This window comes from Tachypleus tridentatus, chromosome 8, assembly GCF_004210375.1.
Source record: "Tachypleus tridentatus isolate NWPU-2018 chromosome 8, ASM421037v1, whole genome shotgun sequence".
Taxonomy (NCBI): Eukaryota; Metazoa; Arthropoda; class Merostomata; order Xiphosura; family Limulidae; genus Tachypleus; species Tachypleus tridentatus.
The window spans coordinates 4,027,072-4,053,200 of record NC_134832.1 but is presented as its reverse complement, the minus strand read 5'-3'; the positions used below and the strand labels follow the sequence as shown (position 1 = coordinate 4,053,200).

Here is a 26,129-nt window from a genome sequence, read left to right as displayed (position 1 = left end):
AAAAATTAAAGGAACAAGTACATATTTCAATATATTTTTGTCATAACTAAATTTATTTTGGAAAAACATATCTGCTCATCTACAAGTATTTTTTAAAGTTACGAATGAAGTTTGAAGCAACTCAAACGAACTCGCCTCACTCAAGGAGAATACAACTAAAGGTACCCAAAATAAGGCTGTTATGTGAAACTACACATTCCTCATTAATTTTCAAAACAAACACCAACATGGATCTTCTGTGACTCATTTTGTTAGTGTGTACCCAAGCAGTCAGGTGCCATCTGACAGAGAACGAGGTGGCCAGGGTGGTCCAGATGCTGGAGGATGGCCAAACCTAAAGGAGGGTTGGCACAGCAGGTTAGCGTGTCACCAAGCGTCATCAATCGACTTTTGCGATGCTACCAGGAGACCAGGTCAAGGCCAACATCACTGAACAACAGCCAGAGAGGATCGCTACATTGTGACTATTGCTCTGTGGGACAGGTTAGATACGATTCGATCCCTGCAAAATGGCCTTCAGCATTTCACTTGAACTCGTGCGTCGACCCAAATAGTTTGCAAATCCTCTGCAAGAAGAATGCCTCAGGGCCAGACAGCCTGCAAAAGGAGTTATTCTGACAGCACAATACTGTGCAGCCTGGGTGGAGTTTGCTCCTCAGTACCTGGACTGGGAACTTCGTCAATGGACCACTGTGCTGTGGACAGATGATGGACATGCAAGAGTGTGGAGACACCAAGGAGAGAGATTTTCCACCTGTAACATTGTGCAAGTTGATGCTTATGGAGGAGGTTCTGTAATGGTCTGGGCAGGCACATGCTTGTATGGTCACATGGACTTACTCATACTTTACAGGGGTGCTTTGAATGCACAATGATATAGAGATGAAATTCTGGAACTCACTGCGAGACCTTTTGCCAGTGCTATCTGCAGTGGGTTCATTTTTATGCAGGTTAATGTGGAGCCCACTTCACCAGACTGTGTATGGACTTTCTTGATGAGGAAGGAATAGAGACTTGAGTGGACCCCCAGATCTCCAGATTTAAATCAGGTTGTATATTGTTGGGATATGTTGTTGAGGCATGCTAATAAATGCCAGCACCCTCCTCAGAATGTACAGGAACTTCGATAAGCCCTAGTAGATGAGTGGGCTGCCATACCCCAAGATAACATCGACAGACTGATTCAAAGTGTGCCAAATCAGTGTCAGAAGTGTGTCACAGCCTATGGAAGCCATATTAGATACTAAATGTTTCAAACATTTCTTGAATAAATGTATGTAAACTGTTTAAAGTATTGTTTCATATGGGATATCAGTTTTGGTGATATTGGTCATTTTTAAAAATTTTATTTCTCCATGTTTTACTGTTCACCACACATTAAAAAACGGATACAGATGGAACTGAAATGAAGCAAATTACCTAAAAAAATAAAAATATTATCACATTTGGAACACTAAGATAAATTATATAAGAAAACATACTTGTTCCTACAAAAATAAAACTATAATCACATTTGGAACACTAAGATAAATTATATAAGAAAACATACTTGTTCCTTTAATTTTTCTGGGCAGTTTATATATAACTACAAAATTGCAGAACTGACATTTTTTTGTTTTTATGTATTATACAGTATGGTATGTGGGATTGTAACAGTATCAAAAATACTACAATACTATCTTCAAGAACACTGAAATACTTAATAAGAATAATAGTTAATGTTTATTATTTTAAGTGTCATAAACAAATGTAACAGAAAACAAAACTCTGAACATCATGAAGAAATAAGATAAGAGAAATAAAACTGCAACACAACTACTTGCAATGGCAAATAAAATTTCACATTTTAAAGATGAAAATTAATTTCCAACAGGTAATTATCCCTGAAATGCTGAAAACTTTTCCTTGTTGCTACAAACAACTGTGTGACTAAACTTCTGACTATCCTTGACATAATATACAGTACACGTGAACTTAACCAGAGTTCTCCATTATACCATGTTCAATTTGACTTGTTTCACCCATAACATGAAGTTGTATACAAGTTCTACTTTCTGGTCTTAATCTAGATTTTGTAGTTACAGTCATTATGGATATCTACTACTTGTGGGGAAGTTGGTGAGAATGTATTTCAGAGGTAATTACCTGTTTGAAATTCATTTTAACTGTTAAAATTTAAAATTCAAAAAGACCAGACTTAGCTCTGACATCTAAAAAGCCAGAACAGTCATAAGATGAAGGAAAGACCAGAAGAGAATCATAAAGACATTTGAGGACAAAGTAGATGACGATTCCATGGTGGTAATAGAAAGAAATTAAGGTTTAGCTGCTAATGTGATACTTCAATTAATTTACCATAAAAAGTACTCAAAGAAGAAAGTGGATAGAAGTTATGCTTACAGTTCTTGGGTGTCTATTGCCAAATGATTTAGACCTAAAGCTGGAGACAAATACAGTGGAAGTAAAGGTTTGTTTGGTGTAGCAAAGACATTGATCATTGAACAATCAAAAATTGGAAAGTCTATTTTATGGAGATTTTGATAGAAAGAGAGTAAAAGAGTTCCCAGGACAGGTACAATGGTAAGAATGAAGCTAAAGAAGTAGAGAAAATGTAGGCAAATCAAAAGCTCCAAAAACGAGTACCACGTTGATTACAGATGTAAGCCTTCAAAATAGAACTATCTATTCAAACTAAAATAGAAAAGCTATGTAGAAGGGACAAAAACATATAACAAACACACTATACAGCACAAGATTTTAACATTCATAAGAGCTGTTGCCTAAGCTTCTGATTCTCCAACATAGTAGCCCAATCTTTCAGACAGGCATCTGTGAAAAAATAAAGTTGTACAGCAAAGATGGGATAACTGGACCAGGTCTCAGTCTTGATATCAGCCTCAAGATCAAATTATTAAGTTTGAGTGTTAGCTTATCCATTGAGAGAAAGGAGAAGACTAACAGTAGCTTTGTCCATTTGTTAAAACATGAATAGAACCAAAAACAAGTTGAAGGTAAGAAAACTGAAATGAAAAACTGCTCCTGACAGCAAAAATGAAGAATATGGCGTGATAACGGACGAACATGGATACGAAGACGGGCATTCTTTACTTCCATCTTCATTTTTCAATGGTTGAAATGAATATATTTTGTAACGTCTCATATTTTTCATCATAAAATGAGGCGTTTCCATGTAAAGATTACACTGAAATAAGTCTATGTGACAAGTTCCCAATTTCTTGATTTCTTAAGAATCTCAAACAGACAGCAATAAAACCCAGGAGAAGTATGAAAAATAATTTTGAACTGCTCCTTTTTAAAGGAGATGAGACTTCCTGATCAAGAATATGTAGGCAAACTGGAATGGAAAGAAGAGATGTTGGGTGCACAGAAGGAATAAAAGGACAATAAAAGTAATTAAAGACGAGACTAGAAATATGCTGATTCTGAGGACACCTACAGTCTACAGATGAACAAGTAATCTAATATGACATCCAAAAATTCTGATGGAGGAAGCATCAGGAACAGATTACATGAGTTTATTGACAAGATCCAGCTCACCTAGTATGTCTGGCCACTCTGTAGGGTAAAATGGAATGAATAGAAGTAGTAGATGTTGGCTGAAAATTAGATGAGAAAGACAAGGTATGAGTAAGAACATAACTAGATAATCATCTCAAAAGATGAATGAAGACAGAGAGTAAATCAAGATGATAAAATCCTAAGTAGCCCCTACAGGCATTCTTATTGTAAATGGGAAACTAGTTAGGGATTTCCTGGAAAGGCAAAATTACAAAGAAAAGAAGCTCTTCTAAGGTGAGCTGGGTATGTGTGTTTTTCTTATACCAAAGCCATAATGGGCTATATGCTGTGTCTACTGAGGAGACTCAAACCCCTGATTTTAGCATTGTAAAGAGGTGAGCTGAAATGTTTGGGAAGACAATTATCATGCAAATCAGCAAATTGGAGTCAGGTGGTAAAAGAAATTACATCGGTGACAAATGAGGTAACAGAAATTTGATCCTGAATAAATGATCAAGGAAAAAGTAAATAGCTAATAGTTGATAACTACACAAAATAATAGTCTCAAAAATAGATAAATCATAGCATGCAAAGCAAAAAGTGAATAATGAGTAAGAGCAGGTGACCACTTGAAAACATATTTTGCTCTGCAGATGGTTAAGACAAGTAGATCTAATCAAAATTTAACCATGAGAATATGGTGGGTGTTCCACACTTTAAATATCCACATGTACGTGAAATCTTCCAGAAACACTAAAAGATAATTCAGCATTAATTGCTCAATTACACCAATGAATAAGTGTTGGCAATATATGTACCCAAAAGATCTCTCTGGACATTAGAGGCAGACTCCATGTGTAAGACCTCCAAAGAGGTTGTAATGTTCCAATACTGGTGGAAGTATTCAAATCAAGAGCTAATGTTCACTTTATCTTTCTTGTCCAGAAAAGATAACAGCATGACTGTCAAGAAGAAAATATGAATTTTGGCAAGAATACAGAGCTTGTCCATCTAAATATCATCATGATTGTAGGTGCAATAAATCATGTAAAATGTGGAAGTGGTAAAACCTTAAGAAAGTTAATGCATGCTCTGAATTATGTCAAGAACATTCAGAACTTTATTTATTGTTGCCAATACAAAAACTAAACTACATACAACTGTGAGCAGAGTTTAAAAATTACCCAATATAATGAGCCTTGTCACTCAAGAAAGGAGAGAATTAAAAGCAATGATATTGATATAAATTCACATATAAAGAAGTGCATTATTACACTGCAGTGGAGTGCATTAAAGTGCATGCTAAAAAATTACAAGTACTCACACTAAAAGTGACGTGTTTTGGTATTGAGTCACTAGTGTTTGATTCATTGCTATCTGTAAGAATGAAATCTTCATCGCTACTTTCATCTGTATCGGTGTCCTCTGTACTACTTGATGTTGAAGATGTGGAAGATATTCCCGACACTGATGGATTTGGAGGTTTAGTTCTTCCTCCTGACTCTCGCCTCTTACCTGGCTGGACTCGTACAGAAAAAGGACTACAGTTGTTTGTAAATGATGGCATGAAGTCTCTAGATGAAACCAGGATTTTGAAAAGTTACATGAAACCTAATTTTTTAAAAAAACAACAACATAAATATGGATCACTTGAGAAGAATGTGAATTTTTTCTACTATAATGAAGACTGGAATGCTATCTTCAAGTGGTAAGACTGTTTTATTCACCACCTGCAATGGTAGGACAGGTTTTTCTCTTTTTACTTATTTTTCATTTTTTTTTCTCAGAACAGTCACCTTCACACAAGCGTCAGGCAATATAGATGGGTGATATACTAGGCTTGAGCACCCATATCTTCCTCATGTCTTTTTTTTTTGTTTAATTTCTTCTTTTTTCTCTATTTTTTTTTAGATGTGAGGCTTCATAAATGGAGGTTAAGACTAACAGACAGTGTATCCCCACAGCAATGTAGGTTTTACTTCATCAGTCATCTCCAAACATCAGGATACATCTTATGCCCTGCATTATAGCCTGTGCTCTGGTGATTGTTTTGATGAGCAGCATTTTATTAAGGCTTGTTTTATATCAGTAAGTAAGTTATATATATACACACAACATATAAATAATTTTTTTTCTTGTTTTACCCCAATGTATTACAAATTTGATGTTTTAATCAAACCATTACTAATCTTGAGAGAGAAATCTAATAGAAATTTTTTTTAGAGATAGAGATATTTTGAATTTTAACTATGTTGAAAACAATTTGTTCGTGAAATAAGTTCTTATGTTTTTAATACAAAATTTAATTACTGCTTATGACTAACCTTATTGAATGAGCCATGATAAAGGAATATATTTCATTTAAAACTGACATCTCATATGGCCGATAATGTTCAAAGAATCCATCAATTCTCTCATCAGGAAACATAGCTTGATAAACTTCAACTAATGTATTTTTGTGTCCTTTGATCACTAGACAAACAAACAAAAATCTCATATATAATGTTAAATGATAAAGATGTCTTACTGACTCACTAAGATTACAGGAAGAGTTTAACAGCATTTAAAATATTGAGAGACATATTTTAGAAGTAATAATTTTTCCCACTAAAAACTTGCTACTAAAACCAGTAATTTGAGTCAATAACCAATGCAGTAAAAATTTATAAACCAAATTATTTACCAATAAGGTCAAAGTTACTGTCGAGGTCACAAATATCAAGTGAAAAAGTACCTGAAAATCAATTAATTAGGACTAATCACACTGATACAAATATTCATTACCGTATATAAAAACACTAGTGTGTCTGTATGAAATGCAACTTAAAAATCTTTATGTACCAACAGATAATACCTAAATACATTATTCTTGTTGTTTTTCACTTTTTAAAGATTTATTAAAAATTCAGTACAAAGTTTAATAAATATTTTTTTATGAAATGTTATACATCTTTGGATTTACCCTCTACTCTCCAATTCTCTACCATCACAATTAATAAACTGCAGGTTCTGATATTTGATGATGTAGGAATTCTTTTTCCAGAATAAGGTTTTTCTCATGGTCAACTTTATAATGTTTTATCAAAAATCAAAAATGAACACTGAAATATATACAAGTCTAAATTCTAAGCAAGAAACACTTGCAGATGATGATAAAATACACAAAACGGTTTTTGTAAAGAACCAAAACAATCAAATTATAAGAGAATTCAGTCTATAAATTTATAAAATTAGAGTAAATTACAAAAGCAAACGAACTGTCAAGTCATAAAAAAGTGACTGAATTAGTGAATAAAATGCTGGCTCAACCACTTTGTTATGGTGTTTGTTTGTTAATTGTGATGCGAGGTAAAACATTTTCAAATATAAATATTTTTCATGGTATTTTAGCTCCATAAACCTAAGTGTAAGCTGTTACTATTTAGCCAAAAATGCCAATTTACCCCTTGGATGGTAACAGTGTCTTATAATAGTATTACCTGTTTGGCTGAAAATTAATCCAAACTATTTTATTATTATCCCTCTTTTATAAACAGATAGGAAGCTGTGTTTGAGACCAATATTTTCAGAGTTTCCTTGTAAAATATAACAAATTGTTTCCATCAGTTGTAAAACAAAGATGGTGAGTGGAAAGAGGCTACCAAAATGTTTTACTGCTGAGCAAGCTATGACTTTATTTAATGAATTAGATGAAGGAAGGAGTGATAAGAATGATGATTCTAATCTTGAATGTGACCTTGTTAAAGAATCTGGGACAAAAGTAACTCAAAAATGTCATCAAGATCAATTTCCAGTGCCTCTCAATCACCCCAACAAGGACCTATTAGTACAAATAAGACATAAAAGCAAACCCCAGCTAGATCTAATCCTTTTCCTAATTCTACATCTGTTACCAGAGCCAGATATAATGATTAGTCTGAAGTAAATCCGTTAAGATATAAGTAATGACTTTGGGTTATCATTGATGACAGTATGTACACCAGGATCATTGCTGTTATTTGGCAAAACCTCAATGTCTGTCAAATGTTTCAGAGCTCTTTCTACAGAAGATATAAGCAATTCTCTTATCACTGCTATTAACAGCAATGCCAAAGCACAAGTTGCAAAGAAAACACATGCTTAGAAACAATTGAGATACAAGGTATTTGAACAGGACTCCCTCTACTGACTATGAGTTGTGAAATTTCTTGTGATAACAACATCAATAGGCATAGACAAATTACTTAGTATTTGAGATTACTTTGCCACCAACCAATCTCTCTACACACCTTTCTATCACCAAATGTTGAACAGGAAGTTGTTTGAGGTTATTCACTCAACAGTGCTACATATGGGTACCCCCGATGCTCTACAGACCTTTCTATCACCAAATGTTAAACAGGGAGTGGTTTGAGGTTATTCACTCAACAATGTTATATGTGGACACACTTGATGCTCTAGAGACCTTTCTATCACCAAATATTCAACAGAGAGTGGTTTGAGGCTATTCACTCAACAGTGCTACATGTGGATACCCCTGATGTTCTACACACCTTTCTATCACCAAATATCCAATAGGACGTGATTTGAGGCTATTCACTCAACGGTGCTACATGTGGGTACCCTTAATGTTGAAGGAAAAACAAAATTAAAAAAAAAACAAATTTACTATGGTACTGCAATAATTATTAGGAAGTAATGAAAATAATTCTATCAGAATGCACAAAAAAATATGGGCTTAAAGAGTTAAAGAGTTAAAAAGTAAAAAAATTGATTATTGGGTCATGTTGTGTTTTAATTTGACCCATTTTGCTAAGCTTAAAAAGGTTCATTTTAAATTAAGTTTAGGCATTCTATGCTAATGAATTAAAATTCATGTTACTGGTATTTCTATGCCTTAAAACTTATGATGATATTACAAGTTTCTATTCAAGAAAGATAAAATTGAAAATTTAATTTGTGACATAGAGGCCTAGTCTATTCTTTGATAAAGTTATAAAAGATAAAATCTGTTTGAAAACGTCTTCACCTGCACAGTGTTTGTTTGTTATTGATGGTAAGTTTTTATACACACGTGCATCATCAGAAAATGTACATGCTGCTTAGTCATAATTATGGGTGATTTTAATTTCATATATATTGATATGGAAATGCTATTATCAAACTATGAGAAAGAAAGATTTCTGGAAACTGTTCAAGATGGACTTCCTCACCAATTGATCAAAAAACCTACTAGAATTAATGCTGTTTGAGATTTATTGTTAACTTCTAACACAGAAATGGTTGATAGAATGGAAATTGAGGAACACCTAGGTACAAGTGATCATTGCTATATTAGATTTGATGTTTTGTTGCATGTGGAGATCAAGAATAATGATATTTTGATTACAAATTTTGAAGAGAAGTAACAATAATTATCAGTTGTAAAATGGATAGCCAAGTTATTTGGAGACACTGGACAAATGTAAAAACTTTTTAAATAAGGGTTAACAAAATGGTACTTGCAGGGGCATAGCCAAAAATGGCCATGGGGGGGTAGTTTGAGTGCTTGATGCAAGCGTGCAGGCGTGAAGTCATGCTAGGCGGGTCCAGGGGCATGCCCCCTGGGAAGTTCTTTTAGTAAAAACATAAAAAAAAAGCCTGAATTATGCATTCTGAGACCACCTTTTTGGCAAATTTCAAAATGGCACACTGAGGTGTTTGTCTTATTTTTTTAATCATAAATAAATATATAGGCCTACAGTCCTGTCATCAAGATATAAAATATAGAGTCACTCAGGAGAGTGCAAAATATATGTATAGTGTCTATAATCTGTATTCAAATATCATGGACAGTGTATGTTCAGATTCCCCGAATTTTAAGAATTAACTTCACAAATAAACAGTGGGTGGCACCGTGGCAGGCTGGCAGCACCATGGCACTAACCTAGTACCATTGGCACCAACTATAGTGAATGATTCACTATAGATGGTGCCAATGGTAATGTCAATGTGACGTTGACAAAAAGAATGTGATGTTGACAAACAGAGGTTGTGATAAACAATCATTCACTATGTCAAGCCTGAAAAAGCAAAAGACACTGCATGGGTTCTTTAAACCCATTCATGAGGCTGAACCTGATCAATCTGCTGCAGCCAATCAGGTTGAATCAGAATTGTCAGTCATCACCGTCGCCTTCTAACAGTGCTGCCACTACCACCTCAGGTCCAGTCTGGGACGTTAGAAATTACATTTCTGATGATGTCAGCATTGGTAAACAGGTACGTCGACTCCTCATTATATTAATTTTGTAATAAAAATCATGCAAACACTCTGATGAGTTTTAGACTGAATATTCATTGCTGCTAGTGATTGTAGGCCTACAGCCACAGGATGTTAGGCCTGCTCTGTGAAGTACAGCTCTTAGCCTTTCTCTTCGAGGTTATTGCACTCTCATAACAAACTTTCCTATGTGCAAAATAACTTAATGAGAACTGTCTTTCTGTCTCTTTTAGATAAATGCTGAAACCAAAAAATGTCTCCTTGAGAATGCCTGAAAGCCAGGGAGTGATTATGTTTTCCCCCAGTGTTGTCCAAGATAGCAGTGTTTTTAGCATCATTGGCTTTCACAGTGGAGATGGCTACTCTACAGTCAACATGCAAAGGGTGCTTTCTGCAAGTATTGCTGTCTTTTTGCTCCTGATGGTACTGGTGTTAGAAGCCAGATATTGAGACAACTAGTGAAATTTCCATACACAAACTGGAAGAAGGCTATTGAAGGCACATGAATTGAAACAGTACCACCAAGACAGCAAAGAAAAAGCTAACAATTTTCTACAGGTCATAAACACAAGTTCCTCTGTGCACTTGCAGCTTGATGCAACTTATAAGTAAGAAATTGAACAGAACCAGCAATATTTAATGCCTATTATTGATACTGTATTGCTGTGTGGGAGACAGTGTTTAGCTTTGAGGGGAAAATACGATTCTGGTCCAATGTTTGTTGGTGAAACTGATGAGGATCCCATCATTATTATCCTGTTGCAATATACCTTCCTTTTTCAAAATAATACAATTTTCGGGCACCATGATATTAAAATTGAACCAAACTGTGTTGTAGATGTCCTGACAAGAACGAACAGGTGTTTGAGCCTTTCATAGATATTCGATTGCAGTTCTCTAGTTCTGACAAAACTTGCTGTATTAAAAGTGTGTTCAATCATAAATTTGCATTTGACCACTTGTTGTGTCTGCCATACAATCACGGATATTTATGAAACTTTACAAGTGGCAACTGAACTTGTCTAAAAAGTTTGGGTCCATGAGGGAGGGTAACCCCTCCCAGCTATGCCCCTGAATACTTAGGATGGAGGGGTTGTATATGAGGAGAAATTAAGATCCTGAAAATTGTATTTTGAAAAAGGAAGTTACATTGTGACAGGAATTAACAGTGTACATGCATCATCTTTTTTTCATACTATGCTGTACTCTTTGCATACAGAGGGCAGAACTAAATGAGAATAACTATACATGTGAGAAGAGGTAGTGCACCATACTGGAAAGAACAATTTATGTTTGTTATTTATATGCATAATTATATCATTGTTAGTAACATTTGCAAATCTCTATTGTTTCACACAAAATTTTCATTTATATACCAAAAAAAATGATAGGTAACAGTTTATAAAACATGGTAAAAAAACAAAATAACTATGTATAATTTCAAAAACCACATTAAAACATACCTTCATCAAGTGCTAATGGCAAACAACCAGCTACATCTTCGTCCCACCACCTTGTGTAACTACACAACATAAAAAACAAGAGCTTGAACTACAAGAACATTACATCACCTCTTTTACTTTTAAGAAAATGATAGGCTTTTATTTGAAATGTTATTTATAAAAGGTAATACAATTAGGTATTCAACCAAAAATAAAACAATATGTCACTATTGAAGTTAACCACTATGTAATTATTAAATCTAATTTAATATCAATTACTAGTTGTTAACTAGTTTGTAATTCAAATTTTAACCACTAATCTGTTGTACACTTCAGAAAATCCTTAAGAAAGACTGTTTTAGTTGTGTTAGTAGCTAGCCAGAATTCAATCTGGGGCCATCTTGATAGAAAGGGCATGTTACCTGTTCATCTAGTGTCTCCTCCATTAGGACCTGATTGAAGTAATTACATAAATGTTTCAAAAGGGACATCCAGGCTTTGCCAACTTCTATACTAGGTTGCCTGTTTGTGCATCATTTAAGTAAATCTAAAAAGCTTTTCTTGATGTGTGGTTCATAACCCACTATTTTCATATTATTCCATTTAACTGCATGATATTTTCTTGTATGATGGACTATTATATACAGGTTTGTATTACAAGTTCTTTTAAGTCTATAGTTCTATTTAATTTGAACTTTTGGCACTCTGTTTTGTTTTTCCAGTTAATAGGACTCCACTTTCAAAAGAGATGTAGTATATGGTGTATTTGCTCTCCATTTATTTTGTTAGATGATGTGATGTGTAGCAACTACAATCACATTGCATTGTAATGGCTTCTAAACACTGTTATATATTTATTCTGTCCCCATATGCTCTGTATATTTTTGAAAGATCTTTGACATAGATAGATATGGCATTAGTCTGCAATTTTCTTCCAACTTGTTTTTGGCATTTATCTTTTTTTTTTAATTATTCCTATAAAGTTCACTGGGTATCCACTATCAAAAATGATAGTAGAAATGTGTTTTTCTTCTTTATTCTTACCATCTTCTCATGAAGTATCTTGGTCTGTCTAGGAATCAATTAGTCTGTGATACCTATGTTAACCTGTCGAATTGGTCTGATTTATAGTTGAGGCACTTAACAATATCTCTAAGCCTCCTGTAAGCCCCTAAGGAATGTGATTAGTGTGTTTTGGTAACCATTACGTTTAAGAATGGGCATTTTTGTTTTATTTCTATTATGAATTGTATTAGTGGTTATTGCCTTTCCAAGTGATTCAAGAAATCTGGAAATTTGACTATAATGTCTGGCTGTATTACAAAGCCAGCAAAACCAGATTAAACTCATAACAGAAGAGATCTTGAACAATAAACCAGCTTTTCTATCAAGAAAACCCAGCATTGAATTCAGACAACTACCACTACAAAACATAACTCATTTCTGAATCTGAAGAGAATAGTACATTATCAGTTGAAAAAACATCATTTTCCCATACTGAAAACATATCTCTATTAGGTACTTACTTCATTTCACACAAATAGCTATTCCCATTCAGTGCTGCCCTCTTTTTGCAAAAAACATTTGTATGTCACCTGCCTTGAAATTCCTACTCATTTTGTAATCAACTGATTCAAATGTGTCTTGAATGCAAATCACCATGCAACAATAAGTGGGACTCCCTCTTCTCAGTTCTACCAAACTATCACTTTGCACTTTGGCAGAAAACTGATGTACCAGTTTTTAAAGGGGAGGAAGAGAGGTAAGTACCTGTCAACAATACATTTTCAGTATAGGAAAATTATAATTTCCAATACAGTACATTACCTCCTCTCATATAAATAGCTAGGAACCACACAAAAAAAACACGTAGGGAGCAATTCAAGGAAAAAAACAAACAAACTATCTTTCGAAAGTGCTCAATGTATATTTCCAAAAAATAGATCCTTAAAGGAGAAGTTCAAATGTGGGAGATTGCATAATTTCTGTACCAGGTATACTCTTCATTCTTTGTGGAAAGATGCAATACTTATGGGCAAAAAGATGGAGGAGTACATTAAAATGGGAGGAATTATAGGAGGACAGAGATCCAAACCATACAGTATTTATTACATTCAATCCCAGAAAACATTACAGTGGATAAGATTAAAAGTATATACTCCTAGCCATAAAGTGGCTATGGCATGACAGACCATACAAAGCAAGTCAACTACAATCCAAAAAACCAAGCCATCTGGTAGAGATAGGAAAGAAAAGTATACCATTTTCATCTCAAGTTCTCAATGAGACTGGAGAGAATCCTGTACCCCCAACCTATATATACATTTTTAACAGATTGAAGAGGATGCCTCCACAGTCCATCCACCCCAATGGCTTGGAAATGGAAAGTGTTAAGGACTCATAAAAGGAGGGAGAAAGCATGGTGGAGACTTCTGGAGGAATGACATCACATGAGACAATGGGTGACTTTGAAACCCTATTCTAAAAAGCATTCCATATCTATGTATGGAGTATACAGTATACTCAGGTATACTGAGTATACCTTATACTCAGTATAAAGCATGGCAAAAATGGACAGCTATACCCTTTTGCTTTACTTATGTAGTCCATTAGTGAGTATGGTCCAGAATGGAGAAACTAACGAAGTACACATACTACAAGGATAAATCTACAAATAAACTTGTGAAACATCCCATCTACACTGTGAAAATCGTAAGATGCAAGTCAACAGGATTTACAGTATGGTTTTGTCTACTTTAAGTACACGTGAACAAGCATCACTCACCACAGAGCAGGCTTCAGAAGGAAAAAACAAACAAACAGTGATATGCCCTTAAAAATAAGAGGTACATATACTCTGTGTGTGTGTGTGTTTTTCTTTTCTTATAACAAAGCCACATTGGGCTATCTACTGAATCCACCAAGAGGAATCAAACCCTTGATTTTAGCATTGTAAATCCATAGACTTACTGCTGTACAAGCAGAAAACTGGTATTTTTTCTGAAAAGTAATTTACCCAAATAACAGTCTTATGAAAGAGTGAAAGATGGCAACAGAAAGATGACAGAACTGTGAAAAGGAGGAAACAACTATCTAAGCAGTGAATGGAAGATGAATGTATAAGATATAGTCACAGTTCTTGACAAAAGTTCTCCCACAGAACAGTGTAGATATAAAGAGAAAAGGGAAGGTGCATGACTGGAGTGAAAAGGGGGGGGAGGTAAGAGACAAGGAATAAAAGACCAATCAAATCACAATCTAAACTCAATGGGTAAGAAAAGAAGGGAAAAAAAATCAAAGATAAAGTAGTGGAGTAAGAGAAGGAAACAATGGAAAATGGATTCAAGAGAAAGAAACCTTAAAAACAATGAAGCAACCCATAGCATGGATCCTACCAAGAAGAAATATGAAAGATGGTAAGAAATTAAAAATTCAAAAAAAAAAATATTACACAAGCCATTAAAATTTAGGTTAATAAAATCAATCCATAACAAAAACAAACCAAGCCAAAAGACCCAAGAACATTAAAGAAGTGTTGACCAGGATTTGTTGGTTCATTATTTGGTATTTATTAGTACAAAGCAACTAGGCTATCTGTGCCGAACAACTAGTAAAAAGTAAAAATAAAAGAAAATTAAAATATGTAAAAAGGAATAATGGGAAAACAAAACAAAGTCCAATTTTCAAATTATAAGCTTAAATAGAGTTAAAAAGGCCACTGGTCCTTAAAAATTTAAAAACAGACAGATTAGCTGTGGTGACAGCGAGCTATTTCCTGTGAATACAGATGTGGCCTGGTATCAAGAAAAACTGGATAGAACTAGATGATAGAGAAAAATGGGCCAGTTGGTTTTCAATACAGAAGAGAACAAGATGAAAACTAATGTGAGGCAATTCCAGCAACAGTAGAGAGTTAAGCAACTTGGTATAAATAGTACAGTTCATGTACTGCATAACTTCTATGTGATCTAGGGCAAAACAAATGACATACAATTCAGCAGTGAATATAAAAACAGTAGAGGGGATTCTATGTGCAACCACTGAACCACAACAAACAATGGCAGAGCCCACAGAATTACCTGATTTCAAACCATCCATATAAATAGGAATGGAAGGATGGTTCGAAAGACATTCAGCAAATAGAAGGCAGTACTTCTAATCAGGAGTATCCACTTTCTTCAGACGACTCAAAGAAAGATCATATTTGGGGATGGTAATAAGCCATGGTGGGATGGGCTGACCAGTAAATACAGCAATGTTATTCAAGGACAGACTGAATTCATCCAACTGTGCCTGGATGATCAGGCTAAAAAGAACAAAGGCAGACCATCTATTCTGAAAAAGCAAATCAACTGAGGAAAGAAAACACAACCCCAGATGGAATGCTGTGGTAAGGATTAAAGTTTTGAAACATAAAGACAGTTGCAAGTAGCAATGATTTAGAGGAGGTTCAAGAGGTTCAAACTCTGGACTGAAGAAGCTTGGAAGGCCCCTGTGCAGAACTGAAGCCCATGATAGTGAACAAGGTCCATCATCTTCAAGGCGGAGGTTCTGGTGAAGTCATAGAATAGAGACCCACAGTCCAGTTTCAATCAAATGAGGGTACAATAGATTTTTAGCATAGAACACTGATCCTCTTCCCAAGAAGTGGAAGAGAGGACATGGAGGATGTTCAGTGATCTTATACACTTGTCACATAGCTGCTTGATATAGGGAATAAATGTCAGCTTACAGTCATAGATAAGCCCCAAGAACTTTGTCTCTGAGACCATGGGATCCACAACTTCCCCACCATGGAGCTCAGGATCGAGGCAAATACTCCATTGACAACAAAAGTGCATGCAAATGGTTTTAGAGTGAGAAGAGGTAAAACCGTGGTACACTTCAGAAAATGACTGAAGGCAGTCTGTAGCTGCCATTCAATACACTTCTTGCTCAACAACTGACACTAGAGGTGGAAGTCATTGACAAAAAGACCATTTGCAATTCTATGGGGAAGTTCTCCACTAACAACATTAATCTTTATAATGAAAAGTGTGACACTTAAGACACAGCCTATGGGAAAGAACGGGAAAGGGTTTAACCCACACAGACTTGGAACTGCCAGTCCATTAAAAAATGTTTATTAAAAATGGGCAAATGGCCATGTAACCTGTACAACTTGAGGTCTCACAAGATGCTACATCTCCATGTAGTATCATAAGCTTTCTCAAGGTCAAAAAATACAGAAGCAAGATGTTGTCACTTGAGAAAGGCTTCCCTAACTGACGTTTCAAGTCAAATAAGGTGGTGCATGGTTGGAGCACTGTCATTGGAATCCCCACAGGGTGGGCAAAAGGAGGTTGTTTGATTTGAGGAACCAAACAAGACAAGCATTAACCATCTTTTCTAAAATCTTACAGAGACAGCTTATCAAAGCAACTAGACAGCTGTTTAAAGGAATCTTGGGATCCTTCCCAGGCTTAGGAAAAGGGAGGACAATAACATGGTGCTAAGCATCAGAAAAAGCATTCTCCTGTCAGATCTGGTTAAAAACGAGAAGAATAGCAAGATAGGCAGAAAAGGGATGACGTAGCACCTTGTAGTGAATATCATCAGGTCCTACGGATTTACTGCTAAACCGATGAAGATCAAGTTTGAGTTCCACCAGCATAAAGGGGCAATTATAGTCACAGAGACAATCAGCTTGAAAAGAAAGAGATGATTGCTCTGCCCGTATCTTGATGGCTAAGAAGGTGGGAGATGAAGCAGAAGTGCTACATGCAGAAGAAAAGATTTTTACTCTGATTTCCAACAATACTCTGGGCATCAGCAACTTCTTGGCCATCAGATAGTAAGACCAAAAGAGGGGCAGAAGTATACTGTCCACCAACCTTTTGGATCTTGTCCCATATGACTTTGGAACTGATGGTAGAAGAAATGCTAGTTATGTATTCAATCCAAGATTCCTTCTGGCTTTGATATCTGACCTGCTGAGTATGTGCACAGATTCATTGCAAAGCAATGCAGTATAAAAGTGTGGGATACCTACAAAAGGTATCCCAGGCCTATTCTTGAGCCTTCCATGCCATGTGGCAGGCAGGATTCCACCACGAATGAAAATAGTGTGGAAAATGAGTCAAGGTTTTAGGAATACACTGAGTAGCTGCCTGGACAATACAGTCATTCACTGCTGCCAAGCAGTCATCTATTGATAGCTTACAGATGATGGCAGGGTCAAGTTCCAGGAGAGCAGTGAAAGAGGGCCAACTGGCCTGGTCCAGCTCCCATCGAGGCACATAGGTCGGGTGGCACTGACCATGAGCAGTCTCTTTCAAAATGATAGGAGAATGATCACTACCCTGTGAGTTACTATCAAACCTCCATGAAAAGTAAAGGGGAGCAGATAGAAAGATCAATAGCAGTAAAAGACTGACTAGATGCATGAAAATAAGTGTAAGACTAGAATTGAAGATCGGTAGGTTGTGATCCAATTGCATACATTCTACGAAACAACTCCTCCCGTCAATATTAGTATCACCCCAGAGGAAATTATGTCCATTAAAATCCCCCAGAATTAAAAGAGGAGATGGTAACTGTTCATTGAGGACATCAAGGTCTGATTGATCATAGGTATCTTCAGAACCCTGGTAGAAAGAACAAATAATGATGATATGACCCAAGGAAACACTGATGTCTACAATCTCTAAGGGTGTATTGAGTGGCAAAGACAGAATGGGCACATGCTGACTGGCCAACAGTGTCACCCCCTCCATGCACTTGTCCATCACACAACCTGTCATTTCTGTACAAAGAAAACTGCTGAAAGGCAAATGGACTGGCAGGTTTCAGAAACACTCCCTCTTAGAAGAGACACACAGAGGATGGTAAGAATCAATTAAATCCTTAATGACATTTATATTCGAACGAAAACCCAAAAGTTCTGTGGTGTCAAAATGGTCATTTTTATTAATGTGGAGGAGAATGAGGTGGGGAGCCCTTCTGTGTCTGACCATGTTTTTTTCTTTATTGGATGAAGGTCTATAGACATCCCTAGATTCTGCCCTGGGTCGAGTAGGCAGGTTTGTCTCTGTGACTGAGGGCATGAACAAATAATTGTTTTGCATCTCAGGGCTGCATGAGGAGATGGACCTGAGGAAACACCCAAAGCCAAGGAAAGTGGACACAGACAGCCATTGGAAGGAATGGCAGAGACAGAGATGGAAACAAATGAAGATTCATCAACTCTTTTAACTATGGAGGTCAAAAGACTCTTCAGATGATATGCAAACGACCCAATTAGAGGCACGAAGAGATATGTCTGCACAACCACTGCAGCAGTGGAATGGAGCGCATTAGCATATGTTTGAGATGGAGTGGGGGGACAATAACTTCCAACCCTCTTGTTTATTATCTTCAATCATTGCAACTCTTTCTCCTCCACCCACTTGGGGTAAGAAATAGAGTAAGAAGGGTGTGAACCACTATAGTTAATACAAAGTGCATCCACTTCACACTCACAAGTGTCATGGTCTTTGCTAACAAAACAAGCTCATATTAAAGAGTCACAATACAATGTCCTTGACTGACTGAACTGCTAACACTGGAAACATTTGAGAGGGTTGGGAATGTAAAGCCATACCTTACAGTTAAGATAGCCTGCTTTGACTGTGGTAGGAAGACATGGTGATGTAAATGTCAATATTAGAACATTAGTAAGCATCATAATTCCATCTTTGCAAGTGTAGATTTGGCACACCAGAGAAACAACTTTGCTGGAGAAACCAGCAAGAATCTCTGACTCAATAATGTTCTTTAAATCCCTCTCAACTGTAACTCCTCCTAAAGAATTCATAGTTGCATAGAGAGTGACCCTGATGAGAATATTCCCAATGGCTTTCAATTATAAGAGGAGTTTGGTATGTTGTGGTGAAGACATTTCCACCAAAATGTCTCCAGAGCATAACTTCTTCACTGACTTAGGGGAGCCAGCAAGCCCTTCTAATCCCATTTGAATGAAAAAGAGAGACATCTGTCCCAAGGATTTCTTAGATAAGTTATGCATAATTAGAAATTGAGGTACAGAACCGGACTGTGATATTGTTTGCTTGCTTTTTAAATTTTGCACAAAGCTACACAAGGGCTATCTGCGCTAGCCGTCCCTAATTTAGCAGTGTAAAACTAGAGGAAAGGCAGTTATTCATCACCACTCACCCCCAACTCTTGAGCTAATCTTTGACCAACAAATAGTGGGATTAACTGGCACATTATAACATCTCTGTGGCTGAAAGGGCGAGCATGTTTGATGTGACAGAGATACGAACCCATGACCCTCGGATTATGAGGTGAGTACCTTAACCACCTAGCCATGCTAAGCCTCCGTGATACTGACTCTACAACAGTCATTTATGTGTGATCGTTTTCCAATAATCTGTCTTTTTTTATTTATTTTTTCATGAATGGGGGTATCCTTAATAAAGGCAATATATTTCAGTGCCCACTGACCCCACCCTCCATACAGCCCTACAAGGGTTTCATGAGCACTATACCCAAACACCAGCATCAGACATAATGTCCACAACAACCACTGAGGATGTCCAACACTGGTACTTGGTAGACATTAGCCCAAGTGGACCAGCCAATTGACCCTTGCAGACCACCCCAAGGTTGCCCCTTTACAGGAAGTCAAGACCAAAGTGGTGTGTTAGGGTTGGACCTCTCAACCACTCTCTCCTTCCCTTTGTAGGTCACCACACACTGCAAACACGTGTGTGGATGTTCAGATACTGCAGGAGATAAACTGAAAGTACAGAACCTTTTCTGAGAGGTCCCATCACCACATACAGGAATCCACCTTGAAGGGCTGGCCACGAAAGATAAATCAGAAAGACCTGAACCAGAGTGACAGGGATGTACAAATATTTGGGGAAGATGACTGATGGAATGAAAAAAACTTTCGAAGCTCTACTCAAGTAAGTGGTTGATTCTAACAATGCAAAATGCATATTTTTTCTTTATGTTCATTGGCCTTAAGATTTTGTCCAGCAGTGTATTTGTTGTAATTTGGATAAGTGTGAAACTTAGGAATTATACACATAGCTTAATTATACCAAGTTTGAATAAAGTATCAACTGATCATCATTCTTGAATAGTAACTTTAACTCTCTAAAATACTTTTTCATCCATAAGTATATCATAACAAGATACACTTCCTAACAACCTTATAGTTTGTAGAAAGCTTAAAATCACTAACTAAAAAAGGAGTGTGAAAATGTTCTTGATGTGGTCAGAGGAAATCAGCCTTTTACAGTTAGTGATGGTGTTTATGTTATATGATCAATATTTGTGTTGATTTATTAGGAAGGTTTATTTTTTATTATTTATTTTTTGATAACTTCAGTGATATAACAACAAAATAGTTTAGTTCAAAAGTTTTATGACACTGAGTTATAATCAAAAGCAAAATAAAATTTACCAGGTAGTGTTTCAGCTAAGCCTCACATTATGTCTACGTATTAGCCCTAATGCTCAGATTAAAAATAAACTTACTATCACTTGAATAATTGGATTTTCATAAGAAACTGTTTTCACAATAAACAACATTTATATACATTTCTGTCAGTACTAATGATATGGTATTGATCTATTATGTGATAATTTGTTTTACATATTTCACCTGTGACAAAGCTTGTAGGTACACCAATGGGGAATAATGAAGGAATAAAGAGAAACTTCACTAACAGTGAGTAAAATATTAGAATTAACATTAATAGACATTTTAACCAAAACAAACTCTTACGGAACCAATTAAAGAAAAATTCTTAAAGCTTATCAAAACTAAATCAGCACACAGATCACCAGTTAATGGCTGCACTGGCTTTATCTCCACACAATATTATGTTAACTGTACAGCTGCTTTTCCTTTTTCTGTATTATTCCTCTAGATTACTACTGGCAAGTCATAATGAGGCTATATGGAATTATCATCAACCACAAAAAGCACACAGAACTTCTCCAACAACTTGCTGGTAAAAAAGAGAGTAGTTTCACAAGCCCAGGTACAAGAGTTGGAAGCAGTAGACAAACCAATGAATACATGGGAAGAACTGGATTAAATCAGAAAACCCAGGCCAGGAGGAACAAAATTGGTCAGCCTTATAATGAATAACTTTTTTTTTTCATTGATAGTTATTGTCATGCATATAAATAGTTTGGACATATCAAATGTATGCCTATTTGTAGATGTAATCAAGCATCCATCTGATAAAATGGTGTAATATAAGATTGATGTGCTGAGTGCCATAGGAGAGAACAACTGTTATAGTTAAAGAAAATTGTCTATTTTTTGCATATGATCTTTATGTTCTTTAGGGCATTATTTAATCAGTTCTGTCACCATGGGTATCCTTTTCTGAACATGACACGAAATCTTAGTGTCTTATATTCAAAGGTTTATTAAACTACTTAGTATAGCATAAAATGTTAGCTAATGATCCATATCTTAATAACATACAAGTTTTATGTTCTTAACTCTAAAAATAAATCCTGAATTTTCCTTAGCGTGACACATTATCTCTACACATCTTGTCTTCTCTATTTTATCCACTACCCCTCCAAAAAGTATGAAATTAAATGTAAACTACTCCTTCTAAAATCACCATTGCTGAGATAAACCATAATTTCCATTGCCTTTACTTTCGTTTGATTACAGAGCCATCAAATAGAAACATCAAACCCTTCCTGCCACATCCACATCATATCTTCTCTTTCAGGATTTGTTAATATTTCATCAAATAGAAACATCAAACCCTTCCTGCCACATCCACATCATATCTTCTCTTTCAGGATTTGTTAATATTTCATCAAATAAAAACATCAAACCCTTCCTGCCACATCCACATCATATCTTCTCTTTCAGGTTTTGTTAATATTTCTTTCTTAAGATTAATTAAATATTACCTGTAACCAATACAAAGAGAAAGGTTTTAATCTATCAAATGACTTATTGTACAAGCTTTATTCCTGTAAAAAATTTAATGAGTAGATTAGATGAATTTGTAATGACTCTTGCCTCGTAGTCAGAAAGCTAGAATACGTTTGAGAGTAAGAGAAAATTGTCTACTTTTTGAATGTTATTATTCTATGTTCTTTAGCACATTATATAACTAAATAAATGTTACTTAATACATTACTACCATTAGTACAAGAAAAAAAGGTTAAGTGTCCTTGATAATTGACAACAAGAAAAAAGGAGATTGGGTAAGTACTTTATTTCATGTTTTTCACAGTTATTATTTACTGGTTATTATAAAAGTAACTAAAATGTAAAAATAAGGTTATTTTATAATAGTTAAGGTTAGATTAAGTAAAATAAATAATAACACAAAAATGTTCAATGAGGCATGCTCATGAGCAGCTCGTGGGTAAGGTAATTTGATAGCATAATGTGAGCTATGTGTTCCCCAAGTAAATTACAATTTATAATGTGGGGATAGTAGTTAGACAGTTCAAAGGGCAATAAGACAATAAAATTTAATTTTAATCAGATGTATATTGTTATGAGCTTAAAAATAGTTAAAATAAACGAATGTAGTTTCATGTTATAATTCAAAGTCATTCTAGAAAGAAAAAAAAACTAGGGTAATTTAGATTTATGTTGATTTTTTTTTGTATACTTCCGAGGTCAATCAAATTCACCAAACTTGTATAAGAGTTACAGTGGTAAAAGTAACAGATGAAATAAAAAGTTTCAATGAAAACAAACACTGGAAATATATTTAGCAGGTTTTAGAGGTTACAAAAATCAAATCTGAAGTTTTTGAGATCAAGGAAAGTATATTTAATCTTAACACGAAAATTACTTTGCACATAGTCTATTCAAAACAAAAATTTGATATATTCATGGACAATTTTTTATTATTATTTAAAACACTCCACTATAAAGTATGATTTTTTGTAATTAAAAGATTTTGTGAAGATATACACACTATATTAAAAGTTAGTATTAGTTATGTCCGAAAATTTAATACAAAAAGTGCATCATAATTTCTATCTTTGTAGAAGGCTTTAATGACTAAAATATATAGTAGGATGTGTATAAAATGTTCAGACAAATAAAAGAGACTAACCCAACTTCACTTTTTCAGATCACTAATCAAATAAATCCTTATGAAGATGGATGCATCCAAGGAGCACATTAGGCATATAATGCTTTATGAGTTTAAAAAAGGAGATAGTGTAGCAGAAACTACACGAAACATTCAAAGTGTTTATGGTGTAGAGTCTCTCAATAAAAGAAAATGTTGAAGGTGGTTTCAGAAGTTCAGGTCAGGTGACTATAGCTTAAGCGATGTGCTATGGTCAGGTCATCCTTGTTGAGTTTAATGACTTGTTGCTGGCTGTACTTGATGAAGATTGTGCTACAACAGTTGAAGAACTAGAACAGAAACTTAATTCAACCCATTCAGCAGTTCACCATCATTTGCAACAGATTGTAAAGGTGTCAAAACTTGAAAAATGGGTTACCCATGATTTGGCAGAAGCCAACCTTAGAGCAAGAGTGGACATTTGCACTTCTCTGCAGTCTTGTGAATGTAACTCACCTTTTTTGGACAGGTTAGTGACTGGAGATGAAAAATGGATATTTTATAAAAATGTTAAGCACTATAGACAATGGCTCAGTGCAGGTAAACTGGCTAAAGCATAGCCCAAAATGGACCTCCACCCTAGGAAAGTCTTGTTAAGCATTTGGTGGGATACTGTTGGTGTGATCCACCAGTGTTTTGTTACAGCAAAGATAACATTTGCAAAGAATAAAGAGCTAGAATGGGAAAAACTTCTGCATCCTTCTAATTCTCCAGACCTTGCCCCATTTGATTATCATCTATTACAAAATTTGCAGAACTATCTTATGGAAAAAAGTTTGGAACACACGAAGATGTCAAAACTACCCCCTCTACATTATTTTCCTCTAAACTCCAAACATTTTATAGAAGTGATATTCAGAAGCTTGTGAATCACTGGCAGGAAGTAATTAATAATAATGGAACATGCATTATTGATTAAATAACATTAAAAACGTTTGAAATCCTTTCTCTTTTTCTGAATCTCAAATTGGACATTACTTAAGGGATGACCTGATAGTATTTATTTGGAATTTCACACAAAGCTACAAGAGGGCTATCTGCATGTCCTGATAGTATCAAATTTATAAGGACTTTATACAAGTACATAGAGGCCACTTGATCAGCCCAGGTTGAGAGAGTCAATTTTATCAACATTATTTTGGAATATACTCATAGTGCTTGGGAGAAAGATGATAATAAAAATCTCAGACCTTTTGATTTGTGATTTTATTGATAGCTGTATTGGTCTGTCAAAATGAATTGATTTTCTATATTTACATGCATGACCTGTTTTACATGCCTCCCAGGGCACCCACATCAATACAATCTGATTCAGATGAACAGATAGTATATCAGAATTACAGAGAGGAAAAAATATATAATTTGTCTTCATAATTTGTAACATTGTATAAAAAAAAGTTATTTGTAATGTTGTATCAAACAAATATATAATTGGATTTTGTAATGTTATAACAACGATACTGTATAAATTAGATTACTTTTTACTTATTGTCACAAATGAATATATCTCCTGGTGAGACAGTGGTAAGTCTTCAGATTTACATTACTAAAATAACATGTTAAATTCTCCTCATTGGACACAGCAGATAACCTGATGTGGCTTTGCTGTAAGAAAACACAAAAATGCAAATGAATGTATTGAAAGTATTCTGTGTGGAGCTTAGAGGTATAAACAAGGTACTAAGAAAAGGTATAAAGCAAATGGAATGTTGCATCAAGTTGCTGAAAAGATAGTGGGAAGGTATTTACGATGGAGTATGATGATAATAAAAATATACGATGTTGGTATTTTAACATACCAAGTGGATTGCATATTGATAGTTCCACACGTAACATTATTACGTAATAACAACTTCTCTAGTATTCCACACTTTTACGTAAAAGTTAAGTAAATTAACTACACAAGCACTACCAAACCACAATGTTTTTAATATGTATTTATTATGTAAATATGTTTGCTGTTATAGTAAGCCAAAGCAAATGGTATGGTAGAAAAGATAGAATTAAGAATAATACCCAACATGAACATGTCTGAGTATTGACCAATCTAATGAAACTTGTGTTATGGAACTCAGATAACTACAAATAATGTTGAAAATAAATTATTCAAAAACCATAACAATATAGGGTCTTGTCATTCTAAAGTCAGCAGACTGTTGTTTCAAAATGTGTGGGTTCAAAAACCCAAAACAAGGTCCAAACAAAGGTTGGTTCATTAGACGATCAATCTCCCAACAAATTACAGCTGATAAATTCCCAGAGGAAAACTACCATCTGAAGCCTTTGTAAATATGCTGATAGAATACACAACCTCCAAAGTGGTAATGTAGAATTCATACCTCAAAATGAAAAACTACACACCACTGTGCTGGCTGAAAGGAATAAAAAGTTGTTGTAATGAAGTAATAAGTTCCATAACCAGATAAAAATATAAAATAATTCCACTTATGAATAACTCAACAAGTTACTCATACCATTATTGTATAATAAATCGTAAATGTATAGAGACATGAATACAAAGATATGGAAAAAAAACACTCGAAGAAAGCACAAACTAAACATTATAACACGAGTACTATCACATGAGTCAAGAGTGTGTGTCACACTCTTATTAGTGGAAGGTTGTCACATAATGATTTCCATACAAGATGTGCTTGGAATCAGTCAATTCAGAGATGGGCGGGAGCTTCGAGTTTTGTGGCATACAAAAAATGTTTGAATATAGAAGGAAGCACTGAACAAGAATAGCTATTTATATGAGAGGAGGTAATGTACTAAAGAAATATGGGATCTAGGATATAA

At 35.1% G+C, this 26,129-nt stretch overlaps 1 protein-coding gene across 12 annotated transcripts in view; it reads right to left on the bottom strand.

Annotated features, from left to right (window-relative positions):
- Nucleotides 1–26,129, bottom strand: part of FIG4 (polyphosphoinositide phosphatase FIG4) — a 124,496-nt gene that overhangs the window by 16,314 nt on the left and 82,053 nt on the right. For 11 of the 12 annotated variants that reach the window (XR_013032274.1, XR_013032272.1, XR_013032275.1 and 8 more), the window contains 3 exons: nucleotides 11,224–11,282; nucleotides 5,844–5,991; nucleotides 4,844–5,093 (listed from right to left, as the gene is read on the bottom strand). Coding sequence is in view for 6 of the 12 variants with exons in the window: in XM_076517342.1 (XP_076373457.1) it covers nucleotides 4,844–5,093; nucleotides 5,844–5,991; nucleotides 11,224–11,282 (457 nt within the window). In the remaining 6 variants the exon portion in view is untranslated. Of the gene's footprint in view, nucleotides 1–79; nucleotides 1,420–4,843; nucleotides 5,094–5,843; nucleotides 5,992–11,223; nucleotides 11,283–26,129 lie in introns of those variants that run through there. The other variant, XM_076517344.1, reaches the window with a different exon arrangement.